This window comes from Populus trichocarpa, chromosome 19 (assembly GCF_000002775.5).
Source record: "Populus trichocarpa isolate Nisqually-1 chromosome 19, P.trichocarpa_v4.1, whole genome shotgun sequence".
NCBI classification, from domain to species: domain Eukaryota; kingdom Viridiplantae; phylum Streptophyta; class Magnoliopsida; order Malpighiales; family Salicaceae; genus Populus; species Populus trichocarpa.
This window is the reverse complement of record NC_037303.2, coordinates 2,044,881-2,069,648: the sequence shown is the minus strand read 5'-3', so window position 1 is coordinate 2,069,648 and position 24,768 is coordinate 2,044,881. Positions and strand designations below refer to the sequence as shown.

Here is a 24,768-nt window from a genome sequence, read left to right as displayed (position 1 = left end):
TGATCTTAGAACCAAGCTTTTTAAATGAATGGCAAATGCCTCCTTTTATAGGCTAAAATTCAGAACTATTCATTTGGTAATTGATTATTGATGTAGTGGCCAACTATTGATTTAGTGGACTTGGTGGACAGCAGCACCCAAGCACTTTGGCTGGATGAAATGACATTGATCCATTCAGAATTTGGCAAAGTGTTCCTCATGAAAGTTGTTGGAAATCATCTTATCTTTTTACCCATAACTTTTCAGAGCATTTGGATCACTAGAGCTCGAGATATGGCTAAAATACTGAGTAGTGCTGTTGGTGGACGTGGTGGATAGACCTCAAGCTCTTGTCTGGACGAAATGTCATTGTTACCATCCGAATTTGAGATTATATTCTTCATGAAAGTTGTTGGAAATTGTCTTTTCCTTCCACCCACCAAATTTCACGTCATTTAGCCTTCTAGAACTCCAGATATGTGTAAAGTTCTAAGCAGTGTTTGGGCTGGATTACAGGACAGATTCTGACTTCTCTTTTGTGGCCAAACTTTGAATTTGAAAACGGCAGATTTGGGTCTTACACTATTCATGAACATTGTAGGCCTATTTCTTAGCTTTCCATCCATATAAATTAAGCTGAAATCCAAGATCTACAGCTCCAGATATGACCCAATAACTGAACAGTGTTCCAATTTGAATTGAATCGGCATCTCCTTTCTAAGCTTAGCCGTTTCTTTGTCCTTTCACTTTCAATAGTTAATCACATCAATCAATCCTTTGAATTGTGAGATATGCCTGCATTTAAAATGAACATTTACCATAAATTAAAGCTATCTTATATTATCAAATCTGTCATTACAAAACATGCTCTAGTTAAGGAGTTATTGATACTTCAAGTGCAAAAATGATGATATAAAACCTTGATAAAAATGCACTTTTAAGTACTAATCACAAAGGAGGTCGCCAGAAGGGACCTCATATTTCATTTTGGTTAAAGGGAATCGCCAGATGGGATTCCAAGTTGAGTAAGCTACAATTACAGTTTTTTTGATTTTGGTTAAAGGAGGTCGCCAAAAGGGATCTCAGTTTAACCCAACCGCAACACAGATATTAGCTCTGGCTAAAGGAAATCGCCAGATGGGATTTCAGGTGGGCCAAGCTACATATATAAAAAAAATTTTGGTTAAAAGAGATCGCCTGAAGGGATCTCAGATGGAATTCCAAGTTAGTCTAATCAAAGTTAGAAGTCAGAGGATCGCCAGATTGGGATCTCAAGATGACTAAGTTTTGGAAGTTCAGTTTTGTTTATCTTTATAAAACTTACTACGCAAAGCCCCTGCTCCGTAAGTATTATAAAGAGGGGGCATCTGTTGTAATCCATTTTTGGGTCCCACACAAAAATAAAAATAAATATATAAATATATAGTTGGAAGAAATTAGAAAAAATAATGGGAGGTTGGAGCGCTCAGAAAAGGATCAGAAAAATTGATTAAGGAGGTTCAAAAATACAAGGATTGAAATTTTTACAGTATATACTTGAATGATGAGAGCCTTGTGGGAAAGTAAAATTTAATTTGAAGAGAAAAGTCCAAAATTGGATGTTTATGGACTTAATTGGATTTTATTGAAGGTTTAATTGAATTTATAAAGGGTTTGATTGCAAGAAAAAATGATTTTTAAGTCAATTTGAGCTTTAATTGGAAGAAATTAAAGTTCTGGGGTCAAATTATAATTTTTGAGAGATGATTTGGTTAAATCAAGGGCTTAATTGTATAAATATTGAAGTTTAATGGCCAATTAGGGACTTAATTAAGAAAATCTGAAACCAATGATCAAATTGGAAAAGGCGCGTAAATATAGGGGCTGTGATTAACAAAATCAGGGGCCAAATTGAAGAAATTAAAAGTTTATTAATCAATTGAGGATCAAATTGCATAAATCAGAGGCCAAGGATCAAAGTGGAAAACGCGGCCAACTATAGAGGCGGATACCGAAATTTGCAGGGATGCAATTGAATTAATTCTTAAAATCAAAATTACATTGTGAGGACTTAAAAAAACAAAGGATAAGTTAAGGACTAATTCGAAAACAGATACTGGCGCCATCTTTAAATGAAACGGCGCATTTTTCATAAAACAGCGTCGTTTCATGTTAAAAAAAAAAATGCAGAACAGTGTCGTGTTGAACGACACTGTTCCCCTTTCTCCTTCCCCTGGAGGTGCAGCAGGGGAAGGCAATTTTTCTTCTTTCCTTATTGAACCCGACACGCCACATGCCTGCCAAAGCCGCCCCCCATACGCTCTCATGATGAAACCAAGGAAGCCGCGCCCTGCCAGCCCCACCCATTGGCTAGCCAACCCGGTGCTGTGGCAGGGCAGCAAAGCCCTGCTCCCCAGGCGCTGCTATAGGGTGGCAATAGGGACGCCCCGCTCCCTTTTGCCCTATAAATACTCCACCACAACGCCAGCACGCGAGAGGAGGAGAGAGGGAAAAAAAAGGGGAGAGGCAGAGAGAATTAACAACAGAGAAAAGAGGGGGGATGGAGAGAAGTTTGAACGAGAGAAGAGAGAACAGAGAGAAAGGAAGGAAAGAATACAGAGAAGTTTGAAACGAGAGGTACTGTGAGAGTGTAGAGAAGAGAGAAACCGAAAGAAACAAGGAGAAGAAGTAACACAGAAGCAGCAGAGAAAAGGAAGAGCGACGTCCACAGCCGGCTGCCGCGACACCAACGCCACCAGGAGCACAAAAACAGCAGCACTGCCCACGACATCGTCATTCTTTTTCAGCTCACCATCTTCTTCCCCCGTTGCAGCACCATTGAAGAAAAGGCAGCAACCTGCGCCTCTGCACGGGGAAGAAGAAGAAGAAAACAGCCGCTGTCATCAGCCACTGCTACCTTCCTAACCACCGTGAGGAATCGTCGGCTTTCTCTCCACCGCCCCCAGCATCATCTCCAGCTGCCACCGCCTTCCCAGTAGACAACAGCACCGTGAGAAGCAGAAGGAGAAAAGGGAAACAGAGGAGAACAGAGCTGAAGAAAAACGCAGAGAAGAAAAGGAAGAAAGGCCGACCACCGCTCAAGCCACTCCTCAGGCCGCCACCACCAGCACCTCCACGAATCCGCTGCAGAGAAGGAAGAACATTGTTGACAGAGGGAACAAAGGCAACCAAGAGAAGAAGCAACGCCTCTGCAAAGGGGAAGAAGAAGAGGAAACATCTGATGTCATCGAGCTTCCCAGCCACTGCCACCGTCAGAACCACCGTGAGCCCTCGTCGGCTGCCTCTCCACTGCCACCAGCATCACTGTGAGTGTTCGCCATCGCACTTCGCCCCTTTCGGTTCCACGTCCAGGTATGCGTTTTACGTCTCTGTGCATGTGATTTCCTTTGGCATTTTCACTGTTCAAGTGAATTATAATTCACTTGAACAGTACTATTTGCATATATTACTGAGCATGCACGCGTGAGCCGTGCCTTTTATTTTCCCAGGCGGGTCACTGGTTTGGGCCAGTGGCCCGGTTAGGCCTGCTGGGTCCAGCCCAGCCACATGGGCTGAAATGGGTACAGCCCAAAAAAAAATTATTAAAAAATGAAAATTCTTCAAAAATTATTTCAAAGAATATGTGATTTTCTGCAATTTTGTTACTTCATTTTGATCAATATCGGTTTGTATTTTTATACTGTAAAGATACAAATCCGGTATTTAAATACCCGGTTTTCGTTAAGTCATCAAATTGTTTTTAATAAAAAATATTTTTTTTTCATGCATACGGCCTAGTCTCTCCAAAGATAGAGAAAAAAATCATCACATCATATTTTCATACAACAGAGAAAAATTTAGCATGCATTTTGGCTCTAATAACCAGTTTATTAAAGCCAAGAGAACTAGGCCAACATTTCAAAAATTCTAAAAAAAATTTGTTTTCTTTTAATATCTGGAGTGACGACCTTATACGTAAGGCGTATTCCGGATATTAAATTCTTGCGTTGACGTTAGAATTACCCAATAAGATAAGGATTTCCTTACCGAGGAGGACTTTTCTTAAACCATACCAACAACTAGGAAACACAACGAGACCTCAGATTTTATCAGACAAATAAACAATGCAGCTTACCTTAGGTAAGGCGTATTTGGTGTGCTAATACCTTCCCTTTACGCAACCAGTCCCCGTACTCAATCTCTGAGACCAGTTAGGGTTCCTAGTGACCAAAATACTAGGTGGCGACTCTCATTCCATTTTCCACCAACAAAAGACAATATTTTCTTGTCTCCCCATATTTGCCCAATAGATAGGTTTACATTTTAGATTTAAAATGGGACATATATTTTCGCCGCGACGCCGCACCCGTGCGACAACCCGTTTCAATCTCACCAATATCAATTAAATGTTCAATTGTAGCTGTTTGAAAAGCCCATAATTCATCATTACGCTTGCAAGAAGCACTAACAATGTTAATAATAAAAATCAAGTTCTGAAAAAAAGTGTGAACATCAAATATTTCTCTAGCTGCAGCAATAAAAGCCAATTGTAATTGATGAGCTAAGCAATGTACATAATATGCATTAGAGCAATCATTAATGAATAAAGCTTGCAATCCATTCCTATGCTACTTTCAAGTTTTAGTATTAAATTTGGTCTTAGAAGTTTCAGTTATTTTAAAAATGTGTTTATGGATATGGCAGTTTCAGGTTTAGAAACCAAAACTACCATATTCACACTCTCTCTTAGACATTTTAAAAATGTGTGTAGAAGAATACTTTCACTGATGATTTATTATTTTATTAGGTTACTTTAATGATAAATCAATATAGTATTTTTATTTTATTTTTTGGATTTTCATCTTGGAGAAACTCAATAGGATGAAAATATAATATTAATCAAACTTCAAATTATAATTATTTATCTATTGAGTTAAAAAAAAATATGACAATTCAGTAGTTTACAAAGGGATGAAGGACATCCTTTGCATTAGGATGCTCCCACTCCACTACTGTCTCCCACCATTCTTTTGGACATGCTTGGATGTTTAGAAAAGGAGATGGCTGGCCATTTTCACGCAACGGAAGACAAATTGGCATCCTCTTCAGCTTCTCACAATACATTACACTAATATCTTCAAGAGAATTGCAAATCACTTTTGCACTGCAAATGCTTTTCAGTTCTGGTAAAATAACCAATCTCAGAGTTCTTAACTTTGGGAGAATGAATTCTGTGATAGAATTAGAGGTGCTGCTTTCTTCATCTGTTGTTCCTATTATCTCCTCCATTTTCTCACAATCATTAACTTCAATCCTTTCCAGGTTTACGAGGTTTGGCAGCAACACAAGCGGGAACAGCTTCTTCATACTTTTACATCTATAACAAAAAAACTCTTTAAGACCAGAAAACGTACCGTTACATGGCAATGGTGGTGGAGCAGAGCAGAACCAAGAAGATGAAACCAAGCTCTCCATGTTATGGCATTCCCGAATGCTGATGCGCTCCAGTTCAGTTGCATTCTCTAATGACAAAACATCACATAAACTTCTTGCATCGATGCTTTCACAAATCAGTCCTTGAATGCCATTTAAGAACTTGACCTGAAAATCTCTATCTCCGTTGATACTCAAATTACCCAACCCAACTGTTTTACTTGGAAAATCTTCAATCAATTGCTCTGAATATCTACCCACCTCTCCTACTAAAATTTTGTATGTGCTTAATGATAAGATCCCATCCCCAGATCTGACATACTCCACGAAGTCAGAAAAACCTTCGAAATGGCATTCCAAAGTTTCCAAATTTCTCAAGGATCCTACTTCCTTTCCTTTAACTGTTATAGGAGCATCATCTTGCGGCATAAACTCTTCTAGTACAAAGACTTGCAGGTGAGAGAGTTTTGGTAATATCCCACTAGGAAACTCCTTTTCACCACATCCATTCATTCTAAGATACCTCAGGTTGGTTAGGCATTCCATTCCTTGCGGCATCTTTTCAAGTGCCCCAGTCCTAGAGAGATCCAACCTCTTCAGTGCCTTGAGCTTCTTTAATGATGAAACATGTCTTAAACTCTCACAATCATTGAGCAATAACGCAGTGAGACTCGCCAAATCAGAGACAGAGTCTGGCAATTTTTCAATATCTGTCCAGGACAGATCGAGGACCTTGAGCCCATGCAATTGCTTGAAAAATGAATCTGCAATGAATCGCAACCAACGATTTTGACATAGCAATAGAGTTGATAGATAGGGACACCTAGGTGAATAGCTGGAAGGAATTTCTTTAATGTAGTTTCGCATTAGTGAGACTCTAGTGAGATTCTCTGTCCACTCCTCTGCATCTGGCAACTCTTTTAATTGTGCACCTGCTTTAACCATGCCTTGAGAGTTCTCTAGCAGTATTTGGATGGCCATATCTCTAATCAAGTCATGCATCTTGACACATCTACTATCATCAGACTCCATTTTAGCACCTTCCAATAAGCAGACATATTCAAGTCTATTAAGCATCGTGTGGCCCTCGTCAAATGCATCTCCCCTGCTCCTCATTCCTTTAATTATTCCCCCATCAATCAAATAAGCTAAGCTATCAACTGCATCCTTTCAATCACATGATCTTCAGGAAATAATGCACAGTACAAGAGACATTGTTGTAGTGCTAAATCACCTAACCGATCATAACTAAACCTCAATAACTTGAATACTTCATTGTCTCTAAATTCTGATTCTTTCAATTTCTTCAATGTATTCCTCCACTCATGTAGATCATCCACTCCCCTCAAGCTTCCTGCCACTGTAATAATTCCCAATGGCAAACCATCACATTCCCTTGCAACAGCTTTCGCAATTCTTTCCATATATGGTGAAAGTGCTATGTCATGTCCAAGTTTCTCCATGAACAAAGTCCAAGCTTCTCCATCAGAAAGTGGCTTCACTTTGATTTTGTGCTGGCAAGCCATCCGATGACAAATCATTTCTGATCGAGTTGTTATAATCAGCTTGCATCCTTCTAACTTTTCAGGAATTCCCACTTTGTGTAGCTCAAAATTGTTCCACAAATCATCTAAAATGAGAATCCATTTTTGTTTCTTCTTTAGTTTTTCTGACAATTTAGCAGCTTTATGTAGATCATCATCTTCTCTTGAAAGGTCTAGATCAAGATGTTTAGCAATAAGATTCTGCAATCTGTTAATGCTGAAATCTTGAGATACGGTCACCCACCAAACATGATTACAAATATCTGGTTTTTGTAGAAACTCATTATAGATATGTTGAAGTATTGTGGATTTACCAACTCCCCCCATCCCATAAATACCCATGCTTAAGACTTCCCCATCCATTAACAAAGACCGTATCACCTTCGTATTCTCTTCGAATGCTTGACCCAATGGCTTTGTAGAGCTAGTAGGTAGTGGAACTCCTCTAGTCTTGTTGTCTTTCAGACTTTCAGAAGATCTAGCTCCAGCACCAACCTGCACTGATCTTCGACTATTCTCCACATCCTCCTCCACTGGTTCTGTCCTCTGTCTAACCCGATTAATTCTCTCTTCCCCGGCACCTTGTTCCAGCACCCCCTGAACTCCCGCTTGTATCCTTCCAGCACCCCCTGCCAAATTGCCAAGTACTGCATTGCTTTGTTCCAACGCTCGATCCGCTGGTTCTGTCCTCAGTCTGCTCTCGAGTGCCCCTTTGGAAACTCTATCTTCTTGTGCTCTCATTCCCGTCATGCTTACTTCGTCGTTTCCTGCTATTGCTTGTGAAGAAATCCTCTGTTCCCCTACTCCTACCATGTTAATCTCAATGTTTTGTTCCTGTGGACAAGTTGAAATTCCACAATCATTAACATTGGCTGAACTTGCTGTGATTTTCTGTCTTTTGTAAGCAGCTAGAAAGGCTGCTTCTTGAACTTCTTTAGGCACCCCAAGACAAATGGCAACATTATGCCCTTCCTCTCCTGATAAATGCCATTTGATCCTTGAAATGGAGGTTTTATTGGCAAATGTATGTGGACAAAACGTACACTTCATGCTACCATCAGTCCTATCTTCAATATAATTCCAAAATGGATCCTTTGATCTAACCATTTCAACCTATATAAAAAAAAGGTAGGTCAAAATAAAGAATAAAAATTGATGCAAGTTACACCATATCCAGATGGATGAGAAACTACTTCTTCAGTGTTGTTACCCTTATTTTGCTATTAAAATTGATAGTTAGTTTATTGCACAATCATAGGAGGGAAAAAGACGATGATAATTCAGTTATACTTCTTACTTGTTGAGTATTTAAACCCCTATTTTGACTTTGCAGGGAAGTGCCAAGGCCAGGATTCGAGGCATTTGGCGTAGCAGTTTGATTTTGCAATCCTCGGACTTGGAGGTTATCCATCTGTGACCTATATATAAATGAAGTGATGATATTATTAAACCTTTCGATAAGTGGTAGTCTCTCTTAAGCACTAAAAATCAATGGTGTATCTAATTATCAAAAAGGTATTAATACTGTGTTAAAACACGACAGCATATATATTGCCAAAGTTTGATCAGTACCTAGTAGAGTTGTCAAAGTTTTGAGGCACGAAGTTCTCCTGTTGCATATTGTCTATATTAGGAATTGCAAAAGCTTGATCGACTTGTCCTTGATTAGGAAAATGTTGAATCCTGAATCCAAAATCATTCGCAGACAATATGAAGCATTACAAACTTATGTTTAGCTTGGTGGGTTCATGTTCAAGCTATGATGTTTCTTTCCTGATTGAAAAACTAAATTCTTTTTTCTTAAAAGAAAATACTAAACATGAAAAATTGGATACCGGGGAGCAGGAAAAGAAGGTCCAGGTTGATTGAAGCCACCATGTTGTGAAGTGGTTGCGTTCGGTGTTATATAGCCATGTCTCGGATAAGGTTGAGGAATATTGGAGTTCTGATGCCTGAATAATATTCAAATAGTTAAACTTAGAACTGTTATGCTCACTTGGTTGATTTTCTAGTTCCATTATGTGCAAAAAAAAAAAAAAGAGATAGAGAGCTCAAAAAGACTTGAAAGATCCTCGTCAATTTTGGTCAAGTTTGTTGTTTTCATGATTAAAAAAGTGTATATTCGAGGTTAATACCATTGGTTCATCGCAGGCACTTGATTGCTCATAATTGGTAACTGATAATCAGTCCATTGTTGGTCCCTAAATTAGCAACATTTGTTAGTGATTTCTTTATACATATGCATAATTCTTTGCTATTAATCCACTAAGCATTTGATATTCAAACATAATGAATTCATTTAGTGTGAACAAGAAGAAGAAGTTAAATAATGATGAATATTATGTACCTTGATGGAGCTTGAGGCCAATTTGGTTCATTTTGGTTGATCCATGACGATGATGTTCCATCTAAATCTCCCATTGTTGTCTGTTTGTTTAACAATAAACATTTTGAAGATGCTCGAGATAAATTGATACACGAAAACATAAAAACTTTTTGATCCAATGGGTGATACAAACACTTGCTAATTCAATGGACATTGTAGCAAAGTGGAGTTGTCTGTCCACCTTGATCAGTTGTAGCATGAGCACTCACCATGGTTTGAGGAAATGAAGGTGGAAACTGATCAGTTGTCTGTCCACCTTGATCATTGCATGATATGGAGCCTTGGTTGTCTGCCGGCCTGCTTCCATGGAATAATATATAGGATAAACCGTAGAATAACTAAATTGCAAGTAATCATCTTCTGATAAAATATGCTTAAGAATGACGTACAAGAGAAACTCAGAAATATTGAATGAATCTTCTGGTGATTGAAAATCGAACTGATTCGATGTCAAGTTGACATCATCCTCATTACAAGACGGTGGGACTCCTTCCATCTGAGGTTTAAAAAAGAACAGAAAGCACAGATTAGATAAGAATATATATATATATATATATATATATATATATATAGTTGTTAAAGAAATTCGGATGAAAAATAGGAAATATAAATGTTGCTGTTAATTATTTAATTCTTTGTTTTAATGCTAAATTATTTGTCACTTGTTGTAAACAAGTTTAATGAAAGGTAATTAATACTGATCAAGTTAATTCATGAATCAGTAAAAAACAACTTCATTGAATCATTATGTCAGAAAAATATTGGATAAAAATAATTAATGGCAGTCCCACAGGGCATGGATTACAAAATCTAGTATTGGAAAAGAAATCCCATATGTAAGGAGTTAAAAACAGCAAAGAATCTTGAAAAGACAAAAACAATGAATTCAACGTTTAGGGTTAATATAATCAGTATGAACACCACAGGGCATGGATTACAAAATCTGAGAAAAAGATCGATTAATTTATCATGGATTACTTTAAAGATTCAGACAAGATGAAGTACAATTAATTTACCTGGATTCAAGATGTTCTTCAAGTGCTAGCTGGATTACCTAATAAGGAAGGTAAATAGGGAATTGTATAATGAGAGGAGATGTGGAAGCGAATGTTACAGCCGCTAGCGAATGTTACAAATACTATTATTTATTAGTAAGGTCGCCTCAATAATAGTTAATTTTCGTATTGTTTGATAGGAAGGAAGGAAGTTGCCAGGAAGCAACCCAAACATATTACATTATAAGATATAGAAAGTTAACGTGTGGACCCGCTCCAATGTTCACACTTCGAAAAAGCTGCCAAGAAAATAAATTAATATATACCTGCCAAAGTTAACGGGTCATCAGCTGATTTAATCAAGAATCTAAGTTGATTTCTTAACTCGGTTGACTAGCTTTTAATTCTTTAATTTTTTAATAAACAATTATTAAAATAATATTATTTTGATTTTTAAAAAAAATAAAACGCCTCTCTTAATCTATGACATTTTAATATTAAAAATAAATTTTAAAAAATAAAAAAATATATTATTTTAATATATTTTTAAATAAAAAATAATTTAAAAAATAATAATTATTACACCATCAAACATTATCTTATTCTATAATAGTATATCTGAACTTTTCCACACCAATGGAAATTATTTTTTTTCCACCACCCTTTTACAAATTTATATTTTTAGCCCTCGACCTATAAAGTATGATTTGCTATCCAATCTGCACACTAATTTTCTATTAATACAAAGATGATCGTGTTTTTTTGTTGCTAAAATTGTCGGCCAATAATTTTCCATTTTTTCCGAGTTTTTTAGTGATTTTTTTATCTCAAATTCATAATTAAAAAATTAATAAAATAAAATTTTGAATTAAAATTAAAATGAAAAATGCAAAAACTCTAGGGAACAGAATTTTGAAAAACACAACAGGCTGCTTTTTTATTTCAGTATCATATTTGGTGTTCAAAGTTTCAATTATTTTTAATGAATTAAATTGAATAAAATTTTATCAAATCAAATACCAACTTAAATTAATCGTTGAAGCTTTTTTTGTTTTTTTTACCTTGAGAACTTTATAATTAATTAAAATAAATTATTAACCTCAAATTCCCACATCTCCATACCAAACACACATACTATATTATAAGATATAAAAAGTTAACGTGTGGACCCGCACCAATGTTGAAACTTCAAAGAAGCTGCCAAGAAATTGTAAACACATGAGATTTTCAAAAAAGAATAGTATATTTATGCATGCTGTAAATTTTTTTATTTAAAAATATATTAAAATAATATTTTTAAATTTTTTATTTTTAAATAACACATTATGACTATAAAGATAAACCAGTTCTGACATTCGAATTTTTTTAAAAGTATTTTTAAAATGTAAAAAAAACAAGATTTAAGATGTGTTGGGTAGTTATTATTTTTTTGAGTGTATATATTAGATCAGAGTGATTTTACTTAACCATAAAATTTTTATTATAATGAATGTTTTTCTATTTTACTAATATACCCAAGGTGTTTATAACTAGATGCTACTTGCTGAGGTGGATATTAGCAACAGAGGAAAGCATACAAAAGTAACCAAAAAGAAAAAAATGGAAAGCAAAGACGAAAGCATATCAAGCTAACAAAATCAACCCCACCATTTCTCAAATATTCAGATTTTAAAAAACACGTGGAAATAATAATTTAAGAAGAAACATGTTTTTCAAGTTGTGTCAAATGCAGAATGGTTTAATTCATACGAGGAAAATCTTGTTGATAATATAGTTTGGTACAGGGCACTGCCGTTTGAAATGAGATTGATTTTTAAAGTATTTTTTATTTAAAAATATATATAAATAATATTTTTTTAAAAATTTATTTTTGATATTAATACATTAAAATAATTTAAAAATATTAAAAAAATATATAATTTAATACATATTAACTTGATTTGACATATTATATACATATTAACTCATAAAATCATAAAATTTTAAAAGTTAATTTGCAATTTTAATAATATTATGTGAGAGCTTCATAATAAGCATGCTAAGCTTATTGAAATAAATTATTATAATGAAATTAAAAACAAAATTGCTTAAAAAAAACAGAGAGACGTCATGTTTTCTCTTTTGCTACATGGTAAAAGTCTGATCATATTTATTTATTTATTTTTATTTTAATAATATTATTGTTATATCTACCACCTAGAAATCAAGAACGCTAGTTTCATTTAAAAGATTCTAAAGTTTATATTTAGATAAATTAGCAGAAAAAACAAAAACACAACAAATCATACCCAGAGAAGCAAAAGCCAGAAACAAGCTCCCTCAATTCTTGCTCCACCTGGCTAAGAAATGCAGCATGCCCACTTGGAATTAGACAGCCTCCAAATTCCATGACAAATAATTGGTTGGAATTGTTTCCTGAGGAGTCATTTCAAAATTTGAAAATAAAAACAGAAAATAGATCCAGCAAATGATTCCAAATATCTTCTAAAAGAACAATGAAATATGTTTTTTTATTTACTGTAAGGAAAGATATTAATGGAAAAAAAAAATCAACTTAAAAAACATATAATAAGTCAAAATCTAGACTTAAAATCTAACTCGTAGCAGATTCCCAGTTGAATTGAATAATTGAATAAGGTGGTGGGAAAGGGAGAGAGCGAAAGGTGTCAAGACTGACAAGAGTTCAGAATAGACTCCGAAACAGGAAAAAAAAAAAAAAAAAAGAGGATCCATATTGTGGTCCGTAGTAATATTCCAGAGGAGAGGGTCAAAGATGGCGGCTGGTTCAAAGGACGAGCTTAATCTCATGAATCACCTTCTAACCTTTATGGTAAGACTTGACACGTGTCCTCTAAACCCTCCTGTCCCTCTTCCGATCCTTGCTAAACCCTTGTTCTGGTCGTAATCATCCACCGTCCTGTTATGAGCGTGGCCTTAGGAGCGTCCTTTAACACACGCAAAATGTACAGAAAGAAATGATGTTGGGTTCGAGGTTAGGGTTTGTGTTTTATTTTTATATTTTAAAAGTATTTTTGAAAATAAATTATTATTTTTTAATTTTAAATTATTATTTTTTAATTTATTTAGATTATTTTGATATGATGATATTAAAAATAATTTTAAAAAAATAAAAAAAATTATTTTAATGTATTTTTAAATAAAAAATAATTTAAAAAACAACTCCAAACACTTTATTAATAAATATATTTTTTTAATGTGGGAATTATGTATCAGCTTGCTTGTATGTAATAGATTAAAAAATATTTTTAATGTTTTAGTATTAAAAAAATTTTAAAAATATTATATTAATATATTTTTATTTAAAAAATATTTTTTAAAAAACCGTATATAGAATTACTAAACACCCTTGAGCCAGTGGACAAAGACACAAACGACAAAATACAAAGGAAAAGGGATAAAAGCTTATATTTGGGGATGGCAGAAGGGCATTGAGATCAAAGAGGATAAGTTCTCCAGTGATGGGATTGGATGGTGATGAAGGATTGTGTGGATAAGAGCATAGTAATTAATCCTTTACTAAAAAGTTCTTCAGTGACCTAATTCTGTGGCCCAACAAAATTATCATTATCCAAAATACTATTTGATTAATTCTGTGTTTCTTAATCCCAGTTTGCTATTTCGTTTTAAATGGGTATTGGTTAAATTTTATTTTATTTATTTAAATTTGATTATTTTATATTTATATACTGTCCTGTTGCTATAAAAAAAATTTAAAAAATAAAAAAATTTATTATTTTAATATATTTTTTAATAACAAATATTTTAAAAAAATTGTTACAATGATAATTTTCTTTATTGATCAGTGAATCTGGTTACACTTAAGCCCTACGAGTATCACATGTTGCGAGGCGAGCAACTCCATTTTATTTTCCAGTTCAGGATAGTTTTCTGAAATAATAATAATAATAATAATAATAATAATAAAAGCCATAACACAAAAATCATCTGAGCAAAAAGCCAAGAAAAGTGGCCCCTGCTGCGTAAGGTTTAAGAAAGAAAATAGTTGCACCAGCCTTCTGGCAAGCAGTAGAGATAAAGTTTTCTTGCTTCTATAACATGGGTTTGAGACTCAGCATGTATATTTATTATCCTTCTAGTATCTTACTTATTTACTGGACGTGCAAGGTATTTAGTGGATTCAGAAATTAATTGTGTATCTTACTTATTTACTGGACGTGCAAGGTATTTAGTGGATTCAGAAATTAATTGTGGTGCGCGTAATCTGGTCCGTACACTCTAATCTGCCAAAATAAATAAAAAAGTTGTGATTGTTGACCGAGAAGAGTAGCACACGCTTATGCTTTTTTTAAAACAGAGAGGTGGCTTCCCCAATACATTCGGCCTCCCGGCTCTTATTTGTATGGTCGTCTGTTTCTCCATGTCTCAATATTTTTTTATAAAAAAACCACCACTTCTCCATATTATATTATAAGATATGAAAAGTTAACGTGTGGATCCACCCCAATGTTGAAACTTCGAAGAAGTTGCCAAGAAAATGTAAACACATGAAAAATATTTTTAAAAAAAACCCAAAAATCATCTGAGCAAAAAGCCAAGAAAAGTGGCCCACGCTGCGTAAGTTTTTTATTCAAGAACCTAGCTAGAGCTTAGCTTCAAGAGCGGCAAGGACTAGGCTAGGAATGATGCCTCTCACTCCTCCCCCGTCAATGCTAAGGGTGTTGCAAAGTAAATAGGAAACTTCATCCATAGACAAATCTTTTCTGATCGGTTTGTAAGAATCAGCTTGCATCCCTTAACTTGGACAGGAACTCCCAGCTTCTGTATGCCAAAAGTCTCGCTCATACCATCTAAAAGCAGAACCCATTTGATAAGAGATATTGGAGAAAAATTAGAGTAGACAAATTGAATGTAAAATTTAGAAAACTATTTTGAATTCTGCTGGAGAGCATGCCGGCGGCGATGTGTTTGGAGCTTAGCCTGGTGTTCTCCGACGGTTTCAACTCATGCATTCAATTCCAAGCTATAGCTGTGATTTCGTAATCTGTATTTTGAGCGACTTTTTGGAGAGGGAGGGGCAGCGCGGGAACGAAAAGAAAAGGTAGCAGTCTCAAGCCTCGCCAATAGCCCAAGAGTAAAAATAACATGCTCCTAGCCCAAGCCCACCAACATCACCCCCAACAGATTGATAAAATGCTCACAACCATTTTGAAAAAAAAAAAATATATATATATATATATATATATATATATATATATATATATATATATATATATATATATATATTTGCTTTAGGATCATTTGATGTCAAAAATAAAAAAATATTAAAAAACTTAAAAGCTAGGTATTATCAAAATGTGAAGGGTGCAAAAGCTAGCTTGGAAATTCTGAGATTATCATAGAAATTGCTATTAAATATTATGGCAGAAGGTATACTTAGACGCCACCATTGAAGTAAGACTGATCTAAAAAAATTATATGCCACACCGCAAACTAATAACAATGGTATACTAGAAAGTGAAAATAAATCGATATTAATCATGAAATAAATCGTTAGCAGAAACCAAAAATAAATAAATAAATTGTTCATACTACTCCATTTTATTGATGGGAATGAATTCTGACATGCAGGACTCCTAAAATTATCATGAAAAAACTTATTAAAGTCAGAAAAAAAATCATGAAATGCTTTGTAAATCAAATAAAATGGAGAAGAAAACTCAGGTAATGAATGTTCAATTCACTTTCAAGCTGAAAATAAAGAATGAAAGCATTTCTATTCAATAATACTTCTTGCTCACAAATAAGCTGGCAACAATTATATAAGAATCATCTCTCCAATTACATGATTATATAAAATACTCAGCACTTAAAAAGCAAATTTACAGAGTAATAAGTCTAGTAAACTTCTTGATTTAGTGCAACAAGATAATGTAAGCAAAATGTAACAGTTGAACTCACTTTCCCTCGAAAAGGATCCAGATCCTCTGTCACCAATAACTCCTGGATTTCTATGTCAACTCTGTTCAACTCCTGAAAACATCCCTCAAACAGGTTGGAAAAGATACCAGAGGCAAAAGATTATAAGCAATAGTAGCAGAGAATATAAAGAGCATTATTGTAGCAGAAAAATGTGATATAATTACCAGAAAAGCTTATCCTAACTTCCTTAGCTAGTGCTTACGATGGCAGTTTCACGTTTAGAAACCAAAACTCATCCAACAGAAAAATGTATGTTCAGTTCATTTAATAAAGAATCTTAGCCTTCCTCATTTGATCTTCTCACTGCTGTGGTAGAGGAATACTTCTGACATGTTTACGATGTTTGTTGTGATTTGAATTGACCAGAATTCAAGAATGTTCGAAGAGATGAATTCATTGGCGATAAAATACCTTACTTTTATTGATTTAATTTTCTATTTCCTGTATTCTGCTATGGAGATGAATTAATCTTCATTGTGAAAATGTTCCTAAATTCTTACATTTTTATTAACATTAAGAGATGAAGAGGAGTTGCGTATGGAGGTGAAGGTATAATTAATGCAACCAACAAAATGATACAGAATAAGCTCAGATCAAGAGAACAATCGACACAATTGTCCCTTTCACTTTTTGTCTCTCTTCCTTGAACTCATAACTTAGCACTAGTAGAAAACTTCATAAGAACCAATTCAACCTTGAGATTCATCATCAACCCTAGTAGAAAACTTCGATATTTTTTTAATCTGTATTATATATTTTAAAAGAATAATTTATTGCTATTTAATGATATAAGATGATTTGTACTGGTGAATACATATGTTATTTTATTAGGTTACTTCAATGATAAATCAATATAGTGTTTTTTTTTGGATTTTTATCTTGGAGAAACTCAATAGGATGAAAATATAATATTAATCAAACTTCAAATTATAATTATTTATCTATCGAGTTTAAAAAAAATATGACAATTCAATAGTCTTAAAAAGATAATGAAATAAATAAATTAATAAATGAAAAATGTTATTTATGTAATTGTAAGAACACAATATAAAAAAGAAATATTTCATATTAATAAACGCTCTTTCTATGAATTCATGTTAGGCTTCGATTTTTCTTTGAAATATGGAATCGGCAATACCATTTCAAACCGACCCAAATCCAAACATTGAGCATCTTTAACCCAAAAGCATCATGCAAGTAATTTTAATATTAATTAATAAAAATATCCTTGTTGATTTAAAGGAATATTTTCATCATTCATAAAAAAAAAAAAAATTCAAAAAGAAAAAAAATTCAAAGTTTTTGAAAAACGTGTGCTTTAACAATGTTTTTAAATATTAGATATGTGATTAATTAAGAGCAGGTGATTGCTTTTGTTTTTAGTTGTTTTTTTAAAAAGATAAATAGATTTTTTTATAATTTAAATATATTGATATTAAAAATAAAATAAATAAATTTAAAAAAATAAAAAACAATTATTGAACATGAAGCGAATCTGATTACGTAACAATTACTAATAGGGAAAAAATTAGAAGACAAATTAAAGGTTTTCAATCGTTGCCGTTACCAATCTGTTGCTGATTAGAGGCACACGCGGTCAAAGACTCCATCCTTACTTTTAATGAACAAAACCTAGTGTTTTTCCGTGCTGGATTAATTTTTTAAAAAAAATATAAAAAAAGAATGTTTAGAGTGAAAAAAGTTTGTTGGCAATATTATTAATATCTCTTTATTTAGCTTTTTATCTAATTCAAATCTTTAATTAAACTATATAATTTAAATTGATTGATTTTATAGATTTAAAATTAACTTAGAAGACCAGTAAAACATGGCTTTACTTTTTACAAAAATCATTGGCTGAAAATATTTTTATAAATTCAATATTTATTTAGAACTTTGATAATTCTATAGAAAGCAAATAAAAATAAATAATATAGTCTATTTTCAAATCAATTCGATATTAAAAGATAAAATAAAAACAATCAATTAAAAAATAAAAAACAAAAAAAACATTGTCATCACCCAATTTTGGGTGATTCCCCAAAATTCATTTTTTTCCCAAAAAAAATAAAAAATAAAAAATATAATAAAGGCTGGAAATGCGGAGAAAGCCGACCAAGAAAGGCTGCAAAATAGGCGAAAATCAAGATGCAATTTTCGGAAGAATCTCAAGGCCCAAGTGTACGCTGTTACGCCCAAAAATAGAAAAAATGCAAATTCAAAGGTCAAATTAAATGATTATTGGACGAATTTGCATAAGAATTAAGTCCAATGACATAATTAAATTTTTAATGGGCCAATTTGATTTAATCATGGGCCAAATTGAATTTTAATTATGTTCAAGAATTAATTTGGGTCCAATTGAAGGATTTAATTAAGTGCAAGGACTTAATTATACTTTAAGCGGGTCAAATTAATTTGAGGGCTTAATTGGTGAAAAATTAAGTTTGGGGGCTTAATTTGGACTTAATTAAAAAATCAGAATTTTAAGAGACCCAATTTAATTTTTACCAAGTGAATTGATTGAAATTAGGGGGCCAAACACAAAACTTGAGGGACCAATTTTGAAGCCCGAAAAAACTATTTTGCCTATAAATAGCCTTCATTTTCAGCTAAGCAAGGGGGGCAATTTTGACAAAAAAAAAAAAAAAAAACCTAACCCTAAAAAATCTTAATCTTCTTCTTCTTACAGCCGCCCCCCCCCCCTTTTTAATTTCCGGTTGCTTCCTCCTCTCGACACAGCCACGGCAGCATCATCTTCAACCTTTCCTCCACGCCATTTCACCATTTTCCTTCCCCTCTCCACAGCTGCTCCCCACTCCATTTTCTCTCCCAAAACTGACACAATCTTCTCCCTCGTCACCTCCCTAAGCCTTGTTCCAGCACCTTCTTCTTCCCATTCCAGCCGGCGCCCCCATTTCCTTCTTCTTTTCAGCCGCAGGTCCCGTTCTTCTCCTTCTCCGCAGGAGCACACGCTTATGCCTTTTTTTTAACAGAGAGGTGGCTTCCCCAATACATTCGGCCTCCCGACTCTTATTGTATGGTCGTCTGTTTCTCCATGTCTCAATATTTTTTTATAAAAAAACCACCACTTCTCCATATTATATTATAAGATATGAAAAGTTAACGTGTGGATCCACCCCAATGTTGAAACTTCGAAGAAGCTGCCAAGAAAATGTAAACACATGAAAAATATTTTTTAAAAAAACCCAAAAATCATCTGAGCAAAAAGCCAAGAAAAGTGGCCCACGCTGCGTAAGTTTTTTATGCAAGAACCTAGCTAGAGCTTAGCTTCAAGAGCGGCAAGGACTAGGCTAGGAATGATGCCTCTCACTCCTCCCCCGTCAATGCTAAGGGTTGTTGCAAAGTAAATAGGAAACTTCATCCATTGACAAATCTTGTCTGATCGGTTTGTAAGAATCAGCTTTTGTATGTCTAAAATCAGAAGTCTATGCAGCTCCTCATCTTCATTAGAAATATTCAGACCAATACGTCTTTCATTTCCACCATGTTCTGCACATCACACATAATGACATCTTTGTTTAGCGATGGAGCACAGAGTTGATCATAATATATATATATCTTCCATGGTCAAGACACAATGGATCTGTTGGTTGAGATGAATCTCCATCACACCCAACATCATTAGCTTATCTGCCATCCCTTTCAAGAGAAGAAGATTTCGAATCAGTCCATTCATTCCCATCTGTAGGCATCTTTCTCAAACATTAAGAAAAAAAATGAAAAATAAATAAAAACGGAAATTTTTTTTTATCTTAAGCTATATATCCAACACTCACTTGAAAGATATTGATAACCATGCAAGCAGTTTACATGTCAGTATTTGACAAGGGGTTAGAGACATTGGAGACAAATTAGAGTACACAAATTGAATGTACTAGGTGAATGGCCCGCGCGGTGCCGCGGGTCATAACATGAACTGAGCAAAACCTAAAAGCACTGAGATCGAACTGAGCAACCATATGCAGTAGGCTATTAGCACGCTGCCAGAACAATTCAAAAAGGGCCTCAGATTAAACATCCCGAGGGCAAATAATGGTTGAGCAAAGCAGGACTGATGCTGGCAAAGCAGGACCGACAATGGAATAGATCAACCAACACTTTAGAAATATCTCATGAAATACCTAGTTATGTTTGCAATTCTTTAAAATATATAAAATTACCTTTCATCACTAACTTACTTACTGCATTCCAATATCAAAAGGCCATTCATAATTTTATCAATCCTAAACTTAGAGGAAATCAACAACCAACACTTATTGCTTAATTTTAAATTTGATAATTCATAAAATTTATCTCGAACCCGGCTAATCTTTCTTGGTAGCCAATAAATATCCGGTAATTCCATATAAATTACTCCACATCCGACTAATCTTTTTTAATAGCCAATAATTCCAGTAATTCCATATGAATTACTCAACATCCATCTATTCTCTTTCATAGTGAAATAAATTCCAGTAATTCCATACGAATGACTCAACATTTAACTATTCTCTTTAATAGCCAATCAATCCGGTAATTCTATACAAATTACTCAACATCCAGCTATACTCTTAATAGCCAATAACTCCGGTAATTCCATATAAATTATTCAACATCCGGCTATTCTCTTTAATAAACAATCAATCCGATAATTTCATACGAATTACTCAACATCACTATCAGAAATTCGTCTAAAACCAATGGAATTACCGATGAAATAATTATGTCGGTAAATTGCGGTGATAATTACCAACGGATACTATTTCATCCGTAATCCTGTCAGTATATACCGACAGAATAATATTATGAGTATATACCGACTGAATTACAGAGAGAATAATATTGTCAATGCTAAGGGTTGTTGCAAAGTAAATAGAAAACTTCATCTATAGACAAATCTTTTCTGATCGGTTTGTAGGAATCAGCTTGCATCCCTTAACTTGGACAGGAACTCCCAGCTTCTGTATGCCAAAAGTCTCGCTCATACCATCTAAGAGCAGAACCCATTTGATAAGAGATATTGGAGAAAAATTAGAGTACACAAATAGAATGTAAAATTTAGAAAACTGTTTTGAATTATGCTGGAGAGCATGCCGGTGGCGATGAGTTTGGAGCTTAGCCTGGTGTTCTCCGACGGTTTCAACTCATGCATTCAATTCCAAGCAATAGCTGTGATTTCGTAATCTGTATTTTGAGCGACTTTTTGGAGAGGGAGGGGCAGCGCGGGTACGAAAAGAAAAGGTAGCAGTCTCAAGCCTCGCCAATAGCCCAGGAGTAAAAATAACATGCTCCTAGCCCAAGCCCACCAACATCACCCCCAACAGATTGGTAAAATGCTCACAACCATTTTGAAAAAAAATAAAATAAATTAATATATATATATATATATATATATATATATATATATATATATATATATTTTGCTTTAGGATCATTTGATGTCAAAAATAAAAAAATATTAAAAAACTTAAAAGCTAGGTATTATCAAAATGTGAAGGGTGCAAAAGCTAGATTGGAAATTCTGAGATTATCATAGAAATTGCTATTAAATATTATGGCAGAAGGTATACTTCGACGCCACCATTGAAGTAACACTGATCTAAAAAAATTATATGCCACACCGCAAACTAATAACAATGGTATACTAGAAAGTGAAAATAAATCGATATTAATCATGAAATAAATCGTTAGCAGAAACCAAAAATAAACGAATAAATTGTTCATACTACTCCATCTTATTGATGGGAATGAATTCTGACCTGCAGGATTCCTGCTAAATTTTTTTGATAAATTATCATGAAAAAACTTAATAAAGTCAGAAAAAAAAGGATCATGAAATGCTTCTTAAATTAAATAAAATGGAGAAGAAAACTCAGGTAATAAATGTTCAATTCATTTTCAAGCTGAAAATAAAAAATGAAAGCATTTCTATTCAATAATACTTCTTGCTCACAAATAAGCTGGCAACAATTATATGAGAATCAAATCTCTCCAATCACATGCTCAGCACTCAGAAAGCAAATTTACAGAGTAATAAGTCTAGTAAACTTCTTGATTTAGTGCAACAAGATAATATAAACAAAATGTAACAGTTGAACTCACTTTTCCTCGGATCCTTTGTCACCAATAACTTCTGGATTCTTATGTCAACTCTGTTCAATTTTGCAAGTGGACAACAAATTTACAAATTCCCCGTTGTGTCACAAACAAATTGCCTAGATTTTAGGACTTTTTTTTGGCAGCCACGTACATGCTTTAGGAGTTCCTTTTTTGAAATCCTCATAAGAGGCTAATTTGTAGCCCTTCAAGATACCTTTCCAACGCGTCAAGAATCACAGCAATCCGATATGTGAGTGGAAAGTTATGATTAAGATACTTTAAGTGTGTGGAGGCTGGTTCAAAGTGAATTTTCACGACTCCGGGGCCTTGACTTGTCTGTTTAATTTCTATTATTTTTATTCACATTTTAGCATTTTATTCCAGTGATAGAATGCACTTTCATAGAGACTCATCATCAAAATCCCAGGAACGCAATCAAGCTTTAGCTTCAAACAACCAGAGGGAGATTCAGTACTGCATGTAGGGAATTCCGACCGGTGATGTTCTGATATTTGCCCATTGGAGGCTAAGCACACTGACACAATATTTAACGTGGTTCGGCAAACCGCCTACATCCACGGGAGAAGCCATTGAATTATATAGGGAGAGAACAAGATTTACAACAATAGAGGAGGAATTATCCCCTCTTTAGCAACTCTCAACCTCACTCTATTTCTCTCTTCTCAGTGCTGCAATGTCAGCTACTGCTGGCTGCCTTGGCAGCCCACTCTCTCCTACATCTCTCACATCTTTGGCTCTACACTCTCCTTCTCTTAACTCTCTCATTTTGATCTCTAATGTATGCCTCTATTTATAGGCATCCATGGCAGCTCTTTCAGCTCTTTTGTCAACAATGGTGACTGCTAATTCCAGCTCTTCTTCAACAAAGGTGGCTGCCAACTCCAGCTCTTCTTCAACAATGGTGGCTGCCAACCTTTGACATCTTGGATGAGTGCACATGGTTGGTGCAACTCCAGCTGCAGCTGCTGCAATTGTCAATGGTTGTTGCACATTAATGGCAACCAACCCAACAATCACCCCCTTTGCCATTCATGTGGGGCAACTATCCTCTTGCTTCTTCAGCACATGCTTGCATTCTGCAGCTCTTCCAAGCTTACCATTCTGAGAGCGTCTGTGGCTAAGTTTACATGTACTTGCCAAACCTTTCAATCACCAGAGTCATCCAAACACCCCTTTGCTCACTCCAAAGGATCACTTCAACCAGATGGTTTGTCACAACTCATCTGAAGAGTGTTAACACTTGTCTCTGGAACAACATCCCCCTTCAAGCATATCAACCATGCTTGGCCCGAAATGATTTATCAAGCCTTACACCAAGGCTTACAACACCCCCTCAAACGGATATTCCCAAGTGCGACAGTCATTGAGTATTTTAATGTGATCACGAGCTCACCACTCTTCCAAGAGTCTACTCATCCCGGAGTTGCGTCTGCCCTCTGTTCCTTCCTAGGAACCACGCCTTACTTCTCCGTGAGTCTCCCGCTCTTAGTCTCAAGAGTCCAGGTGGCTCTCCCTTTTAACCATGGGGACAGCCCATTAAAGGTTGATCCATCTCTATCTTCATACTCTAAGTATTACAATGTCATTACTGAGCTCACCACCTTGACAAGAGTCAACTTGTTCCCGGAACCTACGCATGCCCTCTGCTCCTTCATAGCAGCCGCGTCTTAATGCTCCACAAGTCACCCACTTATTGTCCAAGGCAAATGTCTTCTAGCTCATTGATCTTTAGCATGGGGGCAATATCCATGAAAGTCAATCCTGCATTTGTCTCCATACTCATCATAGCCTCTTCATTGGCTATACACTTGTCCACTTATATCCAGCCATCACATCGGTCTTTAGGGCGTTCTGAAATTGGGCTCCTATCATGGCCCTCACACCTTCTCCTGAGGTGTCTCCGCCTGTCGTCATGAGACGGTCTGAACTTGGACTCATATCATGGTCCTCACACCTTCCATCCGAGATGTCTCCGCCTGTCGTCATGAGACGGTCTGAACTTGGACTCATATCATGGTCCTCACACCTTCCATCCGAGGTGTCTCCGCCTGTCGTCATGAGACGGTCTGAACTTGGACTCATATCATGGTCCTCACACCTTCTCCTGAGGTGTCTCCGCCTGTCGTCATGAGACGGTCTGAACTTGGACTCATATCATGGTCCTCACACCTTGCATCCGAGGTGTCTCCGCCTGTCGTCATGAGACGGTCTGAATTTGGTCTCATTTCATGGCCCACACACCTTCTGCCTAAGGTGTCTTCGCTCATCGTCATGTGGCGGTTTGTACTTGGGCTCGTTTTATGGCCCACACACCTTCTTGCCTGAGGTGTCTCCGTCCGTCATGAAGCGGTCACATCCTTCTTCATCG

The 24,768-nt window shown here is 35.2% G+C and overlaps 2 protein-coding genes and 1 long non-coding RNA gene across 3 annotated transcripts in view; 1 reads left to right on the top strand and 2 right to left on the bottom strand.

Annotated features, from left to right (window-relative positions):
* LOC127904811 (uncharacterized) overlaps window positions 1-6,253 on the top strand; it is a 98,375-nt gene extending 92,122 nt beyond the window's left edge. Inside the window, exon 3 of the long non-coding RNA XR_008058242.1 lies at window positions 6,219-6,253. This is a non-coding gene — a long non-coding RNA (uncharacterized LOC127904811). The remainder of the gene's footprint in view (window positions 1-6,218) is intronic.
* Window positions 1-10,477, bottom strand: part of LOC18108053 (uncharacterized) — a 257,452-nt gene extending 246,975 nt beyond the window's left edge. The window contains exons 1-2 of the mRNA XM_052449711.1: window positions 10,338-10,477; window positions 9,711-9,817 (exon numbers count right to left, since the gene is read on the bottom strand). Coding sequence (XP_052305671.1) covers window positions 9,711-9,817 — 107 coding nt within the window. The 5' untranslated portion in view covers window positions 10,338-10,477. The remainder of the gene's footprint in view (window positions 1-9,710; window positions 9,818-10,337) is intronic.
* The window catches only part of LOC18110119 (probable disease resistance protein At4g27220), a 139,592-nt gene that overhangs the window by 80,787 nt on the left and 34,037 nt on the right, over window positions 1-24,768 (bottom strand). The window contains exon 2 of the mRNA XM_052449716.1: window positions 5,733-5,983. Coding sequence (XP_052305676.1) covers window positions 5,733-5,983 — 251 coding nt within the window. The remainder of the gene's footprint in view (window positions 1-5,732; window positions 5,984-24,768) is intronic.